The sequence below is a fragment of the Pyrus communis genome, chromosome 11 (assembly GCF_963583255.1).
Source record: "Pyrus communis chromosome 11, drPyrComm1.1, whole genome shotgun sequence".
Taxonomy (NCBI): Eukaryota; Viridiplantae; Streptophyta; class Magnoliopsida; order Rosales; family Rosaceae; genus Pyrus; species Pyrus communis.
The window spans coordinates 18698350-18713257 of NC_084813.1; the positions used below are offsets into that span (position 1 = coordinate 18698350).

General features: G+C 37.4%; 1 protein-coding gene across 1 annotated transcript; it reads right to left on the reverse strand.

Moving 5' to 3' along the window:
• Positions 1-8378: 8378 nt before the first annotated feature.
• LOC137709129 (uncharacterized) lies at positions 8379-9695 on the reverse strand. Its single transcript, XM_068448254.1, has 2 exons — positions 9223-9695; positions 8379-8670 (listed from the first exon to the last, which is right to left on the reverse strand). The coding sequence occupies exons 1-2, from the start codon at positions 9693-9695 to the stop codon at positions 8379-8381; spliced, it is 765 nt and encodes a 254-aa protein (XP_068304355.1).
• Positions 9696-14908: the final 5213 nt, after the last annotated feature.

Genomic DNA, 14908 nt, shown 5'->3' on the forward strand with positions numbered 1-14908 from the left:
AACCCGCTTGCTTGCTAGGAACGTACCACATGCACCGCAATCGCAGCATAGACGAGCCAAGCACATAGAAAAGTAGTCTAGACCAGCATGTCACGACTGAGGGCAACTGAAAGCTCCGCTACCCCAACAAAGGCAAATTCAGGAAAAAGTAGAGAGGCTCCTGACAGAACGATTGAGCGACTTCGAGTGCAACGAAGCCACTGATGAGGCGCTTTGAAGAGACATGACCAACATAAATATGTCACCATTCACGGAAGGTATCGAAAACCCAAACAAGTAATAGCAACCCTTTAGCTTCCCTTTAGCACCATAATTAACATTGTTGTAATAAGCCCCATTAGATAGGGAACACTTACCTTGCACACCCATCCTGGGGAAACACCCACCTTACCGCAGCCATCAAAATTCGATGTCACCAAACATGATTGATTTCTTGGGAATGTCCTCAGCCTCTACATATCCCCATCTTCCTTTTTCACGCGACAAAAATCACCTATTTTGAACTAATCATGATTGCTACTTCCAAGTATCTCAAAACAGCAAACACTCAATTCACCCTCAAGCCCTAATTTCCTACTGCACGTGTAACTTAGCTCCAGTTAGAGGAAAGAAAAATTCAAGAAACCACCTAAATGCAATATTAATTGAAGTAATTGGGCAGAACCTTAACCCTAAAAAGTTTCCTTTTTCCCCCTTTTCCCCTTGCCGACTCTCATCATTTCTCGTTATTGTATTTTAACCGGAGGCCTAATGGCCATTGAAGTCCAACGATTGTCATATTTAATGGTATTCTGGAGTAGGATTGAGGCATGTTGGCAAAAAAAGTCAATTGTTGGTCAAAGTGGCACCTCTAGGATTATGAAACCCTTCTTGGTCTACAAACATTGGATTTCCATTGTGCAAGTTCCATTAAGTCGGTCGTACATCTCACGACAGGCACCATAAGTTTCACCAATATTTTTTCCATTGCAGTCGGAGGTTTAGTGGAAGGGCTTGTTTCTCAATCAAAACAAAAAACAAAAGGGCGGGCTTGTTTCGAAAATCGTTGAGATACTTGGTATGTTAGTAACAATTTCATTTATTGTAAATTTGAATTCAAATCAATTATTCCAAGGCAGTTTATGTCCTAAACATTGGGTTTTAAATGTCAACTTAGGAATCAAACGCATATATCAAATGACGATTGTCCATGTCCACTCACTTGCATTTCTAAAGCTCATGTGCGAAGAGGTAAATAAAAATTGGGATATGCAACAAATGAGTTTTTGCTCTGTGCGTTCGGCAATCTTCCTTGCTGTTAGGAAGGGGAATGTGGAGCTTATTACTCATATATGTAAAGAAAATCCTGAATTTATGTGGGCAACAAATGATATGACAAGGAGCATATTTGACTTTGCCATCGAATGTCGTCAAGAAAAGATTTATAACCTTATATATGGGATATCTACGAAAGATTTGATGGCAATTCTTGATTGCAATAATAATAAGAAGCTACATATGGCTGGGTTGTTGTCCCCATCTGCACAACTTAATCGTATTCCATGTGCAGCATTGCAGATGCAGCGTGAACTGCAATGGTACAAGGTTAGAATTTCTCACTCGACATAATTCTTCTGACAATATAAACTGAAAAAATCAAATTAAGTCTTCGGGAGGTTCTCGATTTGTTTTTCCTTTTTGAAATAATCATCCAAATCCAGTATATATCAACTATTAGTCTGCTAAATAGTTTTTTATTGTTTATTCAAACATTATTGGGGGAGGGAAGAATTGGACTCGGAACCTAGGGTGCATGCTCTACTAAGTTACAAGTCCCTTTGTCCACTTACCAGGTTTCAATCTTAGTTTGTTTTCCTAAAAAGTTTCTCGTATTATTGTAAGTAGATGGTCAACCTAACAGAAGTTGTAAAATTAACACAACCTTCAAGCCTTAATGCTTAAAATTTTAAAATTGAAGCATCGTGACCAATTTTGAATACCATGTCCAAATCATGGAATGTAAAATGTAGTTAATCCTAATATAATAAAGATTACAGAAAATTATATTTTATACTCTCATATGTCAGTACTTGTTTGTTCAATGCGAATGAGAATCCTGTTCGGATCCTCTTTGTGAGAATCCCGGGGATCCTCCAATCATGTCCGTTCATCGTACATCATGTTGTCAGAAATCATTGTAAATTTTTTAATTCAAAATTAAATATAAACAATATCTGACGAAAACTGGCCGGTGTACGATGAACATACGTGATTAAGGGATCCAGAGAGGATCCTCATTCGTTCAATGCAATGTAGGAAGTAGAGGCGATTGTACCTCCTAAGGCTGTTGAGAGTCTGAACAGGAGTGATCGTTTGACACCAAGGGAACTATTCACAAAGAATCATAGTGAATTGCTAAATGAGGGTGGAAAATGGATGAAAGAGACGGCAACTTCTTAGACAGTTGTAGGTGCCCTTATTATTACCATCATGTTTGGTTCAGTAATCATAGTTCTTGGGGGAAATGGAGATACCGGCTTTCCCGTATTCATCAATGAAAAATTGTTTATATTGTTTATAGTTTCAGATGTTATATCACTCTTTTCTTCAACAACAACAACGTTAACATTTCTCGGAATTCTCACATCACGTTATGCAGAAGACGATTTCTTGAAGTCCTTACCCACAAAGATGATAATTGGTCTTGCTACTCTTTTTTTGGCTATTGCAACCATGATGATTTTTGTTTTCTGCTGCCGTTCTAATTATAGTTCATAGACAGTCTTGGATTGTGATTTTGGTCATACTTCTATCAAGTGTTCCAGTCACTTTATTTGCTTGGATGCAATTCCCGCTCCTCGTTAGAATTATGGTTTCTAGTTACGGAAAAGGAATATATTAACAGGAATGTGGGACCTTGGTTGTAAATGTACTTCAGTATGTTATATTTCTTACTATATCTGTTTATGTGGGATCCTAAAATCAGTGTTTAAAAAATCGGCCTAAGTGACCACCTAGGTGATGGGCGGCAGAGCTTCGACCCGATTTAGACCAAAACGTTCAGTTAGGCGGGGAGGACTTAGGCGGCCGCCTAGGCGCTCGCTAGGCGCCTAAGGCTGGCTATGCATCAGTCTAGGCAATTTGAATCTCACTGCAAATCCCAAACTTGCTACAACTTTCGCAACAGATCTACAACTTCCGATCTCGTACATAGCAGCAGAGCCCCGACAAATTCTTGCAGCTCGTCTCTGTGAAGATGAGGGAAGAGAGAGTGCGAAGAGATAGAGAAAGAAAGATTACCGGTGAATTTCTGCAACTTGTCTCTGTGAAGATGAGGGAAGATAGAGTGCAAAAAGAGACTGAGAGAGAGACAATTAAACATTTCAATATATGGTCTGTTCTACAGCTCATCTGTGAAGATGAGGGAAGAGAGAGTGCGAAGAGAGAAAGAGAGAGACTGAAACATTTCAATATGTGATGGTGAGGACTGGGATCTCAAATCCAAGGAAAAGCTGATGGTTTTAATTATCAAAACCATGGACAGTGATGGTTTTAATTATGAAAACCACCCAAGGTGGTGGACGAGTGATGTGAAAAAGGTGAGGTGCTAATGGTTTTAATAATGAAGACCACCCACTACGTGGGTTTTTTATATTTTTAAAAGTTTGGGATATGTATTTTATATATATATATATATATATATATATATATATGTATGTATGTTATATAAATTATAAATTATTTAGATAATATTTTGTTTTTTTTTTTCCCAGGCAAGCATATTATATATGTACAAAAAACATTCACATATGTATGTTCTTCTATAAGAAATAAAATATTAGTTAATAATTATTTACATTTGATATAGTAAATTTAATTAATTCATAAAATATATAAGAAATTTACCTAAATCCGCCTAGGCACCCGCCTAGATCCCGCCTAGACGCTAGGTATCAGCCCGCCACCTGACTAGCGCCTAGCGTTTTTTAGAACCTTGCCTAAAATTCGACGTGTAATTGGTTCGATGGATTGTTATTGTAAAGGTACTACAATAATAGTTAATAATTATTTACATTTGATATAGTAAATTTAATTAATTCATAAAATATATAAGAAATTTACCTAAATCTGCCTAGGCACCCGCCTAGATCCCGCCTAGACGATAGGTATCAGCCCGCCACCTGACTAGCGCCTAGCGTTTTCTAGAACCTTGCCTAAAATTAGACGTGTAATTGGTTCGATGGATTGTTATTGCAAAGGTACTACATCATTATCTTTGAGTAACATGTTAATTTAATTATTTCGGTAAATCGTATATTTTGTGCATATGTAATTATTCCAAATGAAATATGGTTTAGGTTGAAGTCTTCAACTCCTTGCAAGGAATTCGTTTTAGTGTAGGTCTTTTCTTTAGGACTCGTTTGATAAAATACATCGAATAAGTAGTATTCATATTTGATTCATGAATATTCTAGACTATAAACTAGTCTCTTCTTTAGATTAACTTGGGGAAAGACCCCAATTTTTAGAGGCTTCTCTCGTGATATACGTTAAGAATTTAATCATTGGGAAATGAATAAAGATAAAAATAGAAAATAATCTGTGTAAATAGTTTGTCATTTAGTATTACGGTCAAGTGGTATTTTTGTTCACTTGTAAGTGAGATTTTAGGTTCAATTATCGGCAGAGTGAATTTGAACCACATTCTTGCGTATATAGGTAAAAGACAGCATGATCCAAGTATAATACCATTAGGATTGGTAAAAGCACAACCCATCAAGCAAGATGTCCATCGTGCAAAGATCCACTGTCGACTATAGTACTATTGACTCTAAAAACTATCTAGCCTACATGACATGCAGGCCGAGTAACTAATAAGCTAACTACGTCATTCGGTTGAATGCGAGGTGTGCCAACTAATCGGACAAGTTCAACCGAGGGAGTAAAAATGAATGTTGGTGTGGTGTTGGACGCAATACTGACTTCTGCATCTTGCGATTGTGGTCGAGGAAAGAACTTGTCTCGGCTTCTGGGTTCTAGAGCCTGAAGACAAGACTGTTAGTTCTACGAAGTTCACGAATCTTTGACGTCGGGTTCGGTCTCAGTAATTATATTTGTGCAAATAGAAGTACACCGAACCAGTATCAGACTGTATAGACACAAATACTCAAAAGAGATAAGTGTCTTGATTGTAAACGTGGTTCGGTCGTCTGAATGCCGAGCTCTAAAATGTACTAGCGAGTATCCAATCATAAAATAAACTTAGCTTTCTATGTGCCAAGCCTGGTAACACCTCACTTCGCCGAGAAGGCTGATGAGATAATCGCTTCCAACAAGGTCTCACAAATCCTTGTTAACCGAAACTTGGATAAATAACCAGTCGGTCTCGAAGCAGTGCTCTTTATCCAAACTAGGTGCTCCTCGGTCGGCTGATTCTACAGCTCCAATGCTATTTATTCAAACTGAAGATATCACCAGTTGCCTCCATAATGCTATTTATCCAAACTGAAGATGTGTTGGCAAAAAAAAAGAAAATAAAAATCTCAAGGTCTTTGAGATGTTGTTTGCCCGGGCAATTGTGTGTTGATTTTGGTGGGACCTTTCACATTGCGTGCCGCTTTGTATTTATAGAGCTAAGGTACTTGCTTGGCGCGGCCTGGATGACAAACAAAACATTTCAATTGCACCGGAATACTCTAGAATGGAATATTCTGAGAAATAAAATATGATAAATTACATTTTACCTTCTCAGATTTGAGTGCAATTGCAACCTTATACATCTTTAAAACATTTCAATTTCATACCTTAATTATCATTTAATTGCAATTTCATACATCCGTTAGCCAAATGTTGACGTGGAAAATATAAGGCCTACATGTTTTTTATGAGGTGGAAATTAAAAATAATTAAAATTTTAAAAATCAATTTAAAAATCAAACAAAATTAATACAAAATTAAAAATTGCAAATCTAACTGCCATTCTTGGCTCGGCTTCGATAACGTAATTCCGGGAGGAGTTGGTAGTTGGACACTGGATCACTTTGGACCTGGAGAACCTGTGATGTTGGGTCGGGGCTTGGTGAACCGACTGGGAACTACGAGATGGAAGGCGAAAAAGCAGTCTCAAGCAGGGAACTACGAGATGGAAGGCGAAAAAGGCTTGGCTTTGTTTCACAGAAAAAGGACTTGCAAAATGAATCTCTTTATCATAAAAAGATTTGTTGTTCTTAAACCTGTTTCAACTTAATTGTTATTTGAACAAGTAAAATTTATGTCTTGGTCCGAGTAGGGATAGTATTTCTCTATCTCATCTTCCATTTCAGTGGGCTACCCTCTCTCTCCTCACAGCGATCGCGATCTTCTCATCTTTTCTCGCTCTCTCTCCAAGGGGAGCGCGACTTCAATTCCACCATGTGCGCACATACGTAAGACGATGTCGATGGAAGGGTATATGAGTTTACAAAGACCATCGACAGAGAAGGTAGGGAATGAAGTTGCGGTGTGATCGACGAAAACCGAAGATCTGAGTTTTTTCGGAGAACCGTCAGTGTACAAACTAGGTGAATCGTGCAAGTGAAGAAGACGATGAATTTTTTTGTCAAGACTTCAAAAGATTCCAATTCCGAGAGCGAAGTGAAACCTGAAGAGACAACTCTACTGAGGTTAGAAGCAACGCGGACCCCGACAAGAGCACCGTCGCTCTCAACACTCTCACCACCATCAAGAATTTGATGAAAGTGAAGCATATAACTTTCCCCAAATTAAAATTCCTGTGAATTTCGTGGGCGGATGACGGGAATGGAGAACCCTTTACCCTGAAAATTCAGAGGGATCCAAGGCGATGAGACATGCCTAGTTGTTTCCAATCAGGGATTTGACCCCATTTCTTCATTTGGGTTCTGTTTAGAAGACTATTTTCTTATGTGTAGGCTATTCCTAAGCAAAGATAGAGAGAAAGAAAAGCTGTTTCAAACCTCTACGCATTGTCAAAGAGCAAGATTCAGACCCTATCCATGGAGCAGGTCATTCTGCAAGAGCAGGTCAAAGTGGGTGAATGTCATTGCCATCTCTCTCCGTGGAGAAAAAGGTGGTGGGCCCTTGTAATTTTTAATTTTGTTTTATTTTTAAATGGGTAAATTACATAATACCTTCTTAGGTTTGAGGTCTATTATAACCCCATACAACATCTTTAAAACATTTCACTTTCATACCTCATATACTACTTTATTTCAAAATAATACCTCCGTTAGATTTTCCATCTATTGGTCTGTTAAATGCTAACATGGCATTAGTGGACCTCGTTACACGTTAGCCTACTCCCTCCAAAACTTGCACACGTGTATATCCATTTGCCACGTCATGCCAACTCAGCAAAGAGTGCCACGTGGCCAAAATTTCAAATTTCAAAATTTTCCCCTCAATTTTCTTTATGGGTTTTGGACGCTAAATTATGAACATTTGCATCAGATGCAATCCAAAATGCAGAAATGCATATTCCCACATAATTGAACCTAGTAATCAATGAATAGGCAAAAATGTATTCCAATATCCAAATAGGCAACTAAAGTAGCAATATATTCACTTTCGGTAACCAAATAACAAGCATGTTCCATATATTGGCAACCAAAGCTAACATATAGGGGTTCAACTGGAAATAACAATAAAAAAACCCTAACAAGCTAGCATGTTCTCAAAAGGATATCCAGCCAATAGCAAAATAACAGTTCCTAATAAGCTACAAATCCAATTGGGAGCAAAATAACAGTTCCTAGCTAACCAAAAAAACGGTTCCTAGCTGCTGCCAACATTCACAAAAAATTCCAGCCATTAGCAAAAAATTCCAACATAAAAAAACCCAGTTTGTTTTTGTAAGGTAACACTTTTCACTTTCTTGGTTGCCTTGTCTTTCTCTTCTTCATTCCTCCATCTGTTTGAACCTCTGAATTACCTCATCCAACTGTGCTTTATGCCTACATCCAATGTTCAGTACAACAATATCCAAATCAACAATAATATAGGCCACAAGTTATCATTAAAGAATATCCACATCTAATGCATACAAAAGAATCCCTAAGTTATCACAATATAGGCCACAAATTCATTTACAAACCCTAACTAAATAAAACAAGTGAAACAGTGTTTACCTTAGGTTTCTTTCCCCTCGTCCTTAGTACACCACCTGGATTATTAGATGCTCCATGTGCAGAACTTGATGCCTAAAACAAATTAAAGATTTCAGGATTAATGAAGTGTTAAATCAACTTAGAAATCATTTACCTTTGTACAAGGTTATATGTCACCTCTTGTCTTATAGGAAGATGCCTGTGATGAGTCCTGGTATTGTGGCCCTCTTTGTTACATATTCCACATTTGATGGTCCCTTGGCCTTTTCTTGAGAGCTATTGTGGCTGTGGAATATCTCCACTTCTGTTAGTGGCCTCATTTTGTGAAGGATTAGCTTCTTTCTCATTTTCTGCAGCCTCTTTGTTTCTCTTCTTCTTAAGTCTTCCATGTTGTCTAGTATATAGAGGAGGTTGGATAAGTGGATTTTCAGTGACCTTCCACATTGACATCCCATTCATTGGCTGGATCAAGTGTCCATATGTTTCCAAGTATATGACATTGGAATAACAAACATCCACATAGTATTCTAGCTTATCCTTCTTGTAATTAATGACTGTAATGGCATGGCTGCATAGAAGACCAATGAGGTCAAATCCCCAACATGAACATGTACGTTCAGTCAAGTCAACAACAAATTAGTCACCTCCTTCAGCATCCACTTGTAATTTAGTCCCTCCAGACTATTGAGCAATGCATTGACCACTCTTTATTTTTGCAACCTCCAACTTCTTCTTAATCTTGGGGCACAAATCTCCAGGTTGTCTTAGCACAATGTCTCTTCTTATTTGAATCATTCTCATCAACATGGTATGAATGATTTGAAACATGGTTACAATTGGTTTCAACCTTGCCTTCACTATCACGACATTGAAACTTTCACACAAGTTGTTGAGCAACATTTCACACTTGGTATGCATTTGAAAATGAGACTTACTCTAGTGAATGGCATGTCTTTTCATGAGCCAATCATATGCATCTTCACTCAACAATCTAAGCTCCTTCATGGCTTTTCTAAAGTGTGGAATTGTAGTGGTTTTGGCAACAACCTATAAAGCATCCTTCAATGCCTTACCCTTAAACTGTTCTTTATAGTTTGTGTACAAATGCCGTAAATAAAACCTGTGGTGATAATCGGGAAGAATCGCCAAGAATGCAGGAATTAAACCCTTCTGCTTGTCACTAATGAATGTCCAACGATGTTGATTTATAATCCCAATATCCTCGACCAGAATCTCCAAGAACCAAATCCAGGAATTTTTGTTCTTCATCTCGACAACTGCATAAGCTATCACCCAAGTTTTATCATTGGGATCTATCCCCACAGCAACCAATAATTGACCCCCTTGCTGAGACTTCAAATGATAACTATCTAAACCAATCAAAGCTCTGCAGCCATGCTTGAAACCTTCCTTGCATGCACCCAAACACACATACATCATTTGAAACCTTAATTCATCCAACTTTATCTTCACAGTGCTCCCCGGATTTGTCTTTTTAATTTCCTCGACAAAATCCCACAATCTTGAGTATTGCTCAGCATGCTTACCCTCTATAATCTTCATAGCAGCAACTATAGCCCTATAAGCTTTCATCTTAGAGCAACCGTGTTTCCATTAAGCTTCAATGGTGTCCATAAAAGACTCAACAGGTTATGTTGGATTAAGTTGGATCTTTTCCAAGTACTACGCAGTAAGCCAAAACTGTTTCATATTCCTATTCATCCATAATCAACCACATGTGTGGTGATCTAAAAAATCTTCTTTATTTGAATGTTGTTTGAATTGCACATCTTCCCATACTTGACAAGCCACGAACAACCTTCTTTGCACGTTGCATCAACCTTGAACTTCTCATTTCGTGGAAAATATACATCCTCATACCCATTTATCATAGAGTGCATAACTACTGCGTTTTTGAACTGTGCGGCATCCCTAAATATCAACCCTAAGGACAAGTGTGGGTTCTTCATGTCAATTTTCTCATTAAACTCGGGATAGTGCTCATTGTTGCTTGGACCACTGTCTTCATCTTCATGCACACTGTGAAGGCCATCCGAATTGTAATCCGGCTCACCAATAAGATCTACATCAATCTCTTCTTCAAATTCTTCCTTTTGTTGCCAAGATCCCTTCCCAAATTGTAGGTTATTTTGTTCCCTAATGCTAGCCAACATTGCATCCTCCTGTGCATCCACATGATCATCTACAAACTTCATAAACTATAAGTGATCTTCATCAGCAAGAAATTCTTCTTCTATGAAGTCACTGTCATTATCATCTTCTTCTTCCGCTCATTCATCACCTACATCAGCCACTCTTTCATCCTCCACCCTTTCATTAGCCACTCATTCACCCACTACTCCATCACCAACTACTTTATCACCCTTTTCATCAAACACTTCTTCAATAACTTGAGTCACACATTGGGAAGACACACTACATTCACCACCAGGGCCACTAACTAGATATTCTATGACTAGCTTGGCCTTTCCTCTATTCACTTACACTGGCCTTTCCTCTATCAAATGGCACTGGTCATCCTTATCACCATCATGTTCTTCAATAATCACCTTACTCTGAGTAACCGATTCAAATGAATTCATAAACTTCATTTTTGAGAGACACATTCTTCAGGTGTTATCTTCTCAATATACATATCAATAAGAGTGTGGTTTGGCACAAATTTACACATGTTGAGAACATCCAAATCTGTCATCAAAGGCTTCAATCCATTTCGAATTTCCATCCCTGGATCCTATATTGGTAACTCATGAAGACATTCCCATATCCCAATTCCTCAACCATATTATCAACATTAAGCAATGACATGAAATCTTTGTCATAGTAGTCAAAGAAATCCACCTTCCCTCCAACATAGAAGTCTTCACTTAGTTGTCCACCGTGATACATTTAGATTGTGAATAGTTCATTGTTCCTTGAAATTACAGAATAAAAAACCCTATTATAAACTAATGAAACCCCAATTTCTGCATAAAAAATTCCTATTTTAAAGTGATGAAACCTAAAATTCAAGACCCAGGACCACAAAACAATTCACAGATAAAGACACACCACAAATGACAATGTGTTGTCCCAGATAAAGGCATAGCTAAAGGCATAGATAAAGTCATAAATAAAGCATCATACACACAAGGCACATATAAAGGTATAAACAAAACACTGCCAAACATACATAACCCACAAGCTTTTTTCCAACATGATTAAACAAAGACAAAAGTCCTCCATTAACCGACAACACCAAACAATTTTTAGTTCCCCACCATTTTCGAACAAAGCAATTTAAAATTAGGAAATATAGATCCAAAATTACAAAGTACATACAATTTTAGATCCCCAACATTTTCGAACACTTCAACCATTTTCGAACAATCCAAGCATTATCGAACAACACAAAATAAAGGAACCAAAAAGCACTAATTGTATGTTGGGAATGGATTTAACGGATCCTCCCTCATTTCCCAGGTCATTTTCAGCCTTCGACTTCGAATCCTTCACTTCGAAACACTTGCTTATCGTTGCAATCGGGAGTTGGTTTTAGGTTGTGGATTGTGGGTTGCGGGTCACGGGCTAAGGGTTGTTATGGGTAGTGGGTACAACGCCGATAGAAAATCGACAGGTAGAGAGTGATGAAAGTAGGGGTTTAGGACAGGGTTTCGCGACGGAAGTAGGGTTTCATTATCGGGGCTAGGGTTACCAGATCTTCATCCTTCTCGATTCTAGGTTTGGGAATGGTGGTGTGCTCGATGATAATGGGGTTGTGTTGGTTACTGGGATGGGAATAGTGGGTTAGAGATTCAAGAAACTTTTTAATTTTAAATTTTCCATGTTGTCAGTCCACGTGGCTCCAAGTGGACTATAAAATTCCACGTGTGCAAGTTTTGGAGGGAGTGGGCTAACGTGTAACGGGGTCCATTAATGCTACGTTAGCATTTAATGAACCAATGGATGGAAAATCTAACGGAGGTTTTATTTTGAAATAAAATGGTACGAGATGTATGAAGGTGAAATGTTTTAAAGATGTTGTATGAGGTTATAATAGACCTCAAACATGAGGGGGTATTATGTAATTTACCCTTTTTAAATTGATTTTTAAAAATTTAATTATTTTTGTTTTTCACGTCATCAAAACATGTATGCCTTAGTCATGTCATCATTTAATGGTTAAATTGACAGTTTGATTAACGGATGTATGAAATTGCAAAAAAATGATAATTGAAGTATGAAATTGAAATGTTTTAAAGATATTGTGTCTAAATTTGAGAGGATAAGATGTAATTTATCCAATAAAATGATAACCACATGTGAATCTGGACGACAAATGGGGACTCTGCATGCTAATCCCATTTTATTCCAACTTTGACTTATCATTTATCCCATTATTGAATTGGTTGGAATATCACACACGGTTCTATTCACTTCCCAAAACAATCACCTTGCCTTTCTCAATGCCCGTATGCCCTACACGTTGCAGATGCCTATCTAATTTGCTACTGGAGTTCATCCCCTTTGCAAGTTACCTATGCATGCATGAAGACCATGCATCCTAACAATTATGATTAACCCCCATGCTGCTCCAATCCAATGACAAGAATCCCAAGCCCATTTGAACCGCACCACTTGCTTGGAGATATAATTTGCATCCTATTATCACGTTTAAATCCTTTATCCAAAGGATAATAATGAATAATAAATAAAAGCATTCTGGCATGCGTGATCTTAGGCCTGGTTAGATCTTGGCATCACAAATGTGATTGCATTCGAACACCTCTTGATATTTTACTCATGTGATGATCTAGAACTCTGCTCATTCAAAGGTTTTGATTACTTGGGTCGATAGTGTACTTTTAGGTCCAAACAAATTACCAACTGTGATTCTTCTGTCCCACCAAACTACACACTAATTAAACTAATTAGCAAAGTAAAACCATCTTTAGTCTTTAATATCCAAAGCCCGAAAAATGTTGCCCTCCCTTTGTGAACCAAATACAGAAAGAATATAACCCATTTGCTATCAAAATTTTATACAAATATGTACCAACTAAACCAATTATCGAGAGAATTTAGCCGATGCTAGCATCCAATACTTGATTCACCAATCAATTTAGATGTTTTGCTCTCAATCCTAAAGCATCCGATATCATTGGAGCCCATCACCAATGATGCACATCACACCATAAACCAAAAGGGAGGCAAAGTAAATGACCAAAAAAATTAATTAAATTAAAATCCCACAAAACCAAAGGAAGAGGCGTGGAGCCTCTCCTCATCTAGAGACTGCAAAATCCAAATTCATCACATATATTTTGCTTCTCACGCATAATAGAATTCTGGCTCTTTGGAATATCTTCACACGAAGAATATGCAACAAATCTACTTAGTTTTAACTTCGAACTCACAGTTGAATTTAAAAGATATTGAATAGAAGGGCAATCAGAAGATCAGAGTAACATGTTGGATTCATCATTTTTGAGAAGAGATAAACCTTTCATTTAAGCTAACACATCAATTACACTTCACTGGATAAGGAGTACGTTATAAGAACAGACAGAAAGAAAACAAAAAGAAAGAACACAGAACAAATATAACTATTATACCAAAAAGCCCAAAATATGTTAATCAACAATTAAGTAATAATTCAATTATCAACAACCACATCAATTGGTTTGTAAATTTATTAAAAAAAAAAAATTTAATCTCCCTATTATTATAATTCCATCATTTTTCATGTACTTCTCACTTTTCCCTAAAAATTCCTGACAATTCCAAATCCAACCGAAAAATACCAGTAACTCCGTCCAAAAGATACCAAAATCATTGGAATGGAATCGGTTTCCATATCTCATTGATCGGTAAATCCCAGAAAGATACCGAAATCTTTATTTTCCTTTAGCAAAGAGCAAAGAGCAAAGAACAAAGAACCCACCAGCAAAAGGTGCCAAAAAATAAAGGAAAGGCAAGTCATATCTTGTTGGATAAAGCGAAAAGGGGAAAAAAATAATAATGAAAAACGATTTGAAACTTTGAATTTTAACAGTAGTGATGTCGTCATTTTGTGCCGGTGGTCAAACGAGTGTCTATATTTACACGTTTTTGGAAGTTACCTTTTGGTCCCTTATCCTAATCTAATCCGGACCCTTTATCTCGATTTCTCTTCTGCCTCACGCTGCTACGTGGCAAACACCAACTCCCATTCTCTATTTTCAAAAAACCCACTAGCAAAAGGCGCCAAAAAATAACGGAAAGGCAAGTCATATCTTGTCGGTTAAAGAGAAAATGGTAAAAAAATAATAATGAAAAACGATTTGAAACTTTGAATTTTAACAGTAGTGATGTCGTCATTTTGTGCTGGTGGTCAAACGAGTGTCTATATTTACACGTTTTTGGAAGTTACATTTTGGTTCCTTATCCTAATCTAATCCGGACCCTTTATCTCGATTTCTTTTCTGTCTCACACTACTACGTGGCAAACACCAACTCCCATTCTCTTTTTTCAAAGAACCCACTAGCAAAAGGCGCCAAAAAATAACGGAAAGGCAAGTCATATCTTGTCGGTTAAAGCGAAAATGGTAAAAAAATAATAATGAAAAACGATTTGAAACTTTGAATTTTAACAGTAGTGATGTCGTCATTTTGTGCTGGTAGTCAAACGAGTGTCTATATTTACACGTTTTTGGAAGTTACATTTTGGTTCCTTATCCTAATCTAATATGGACCCTTTATCTCGATTTCTCTTCTGCCTCATGCTGCTACGTGGCAAACACCAACTCCCATTCTCTCTTTTCCCG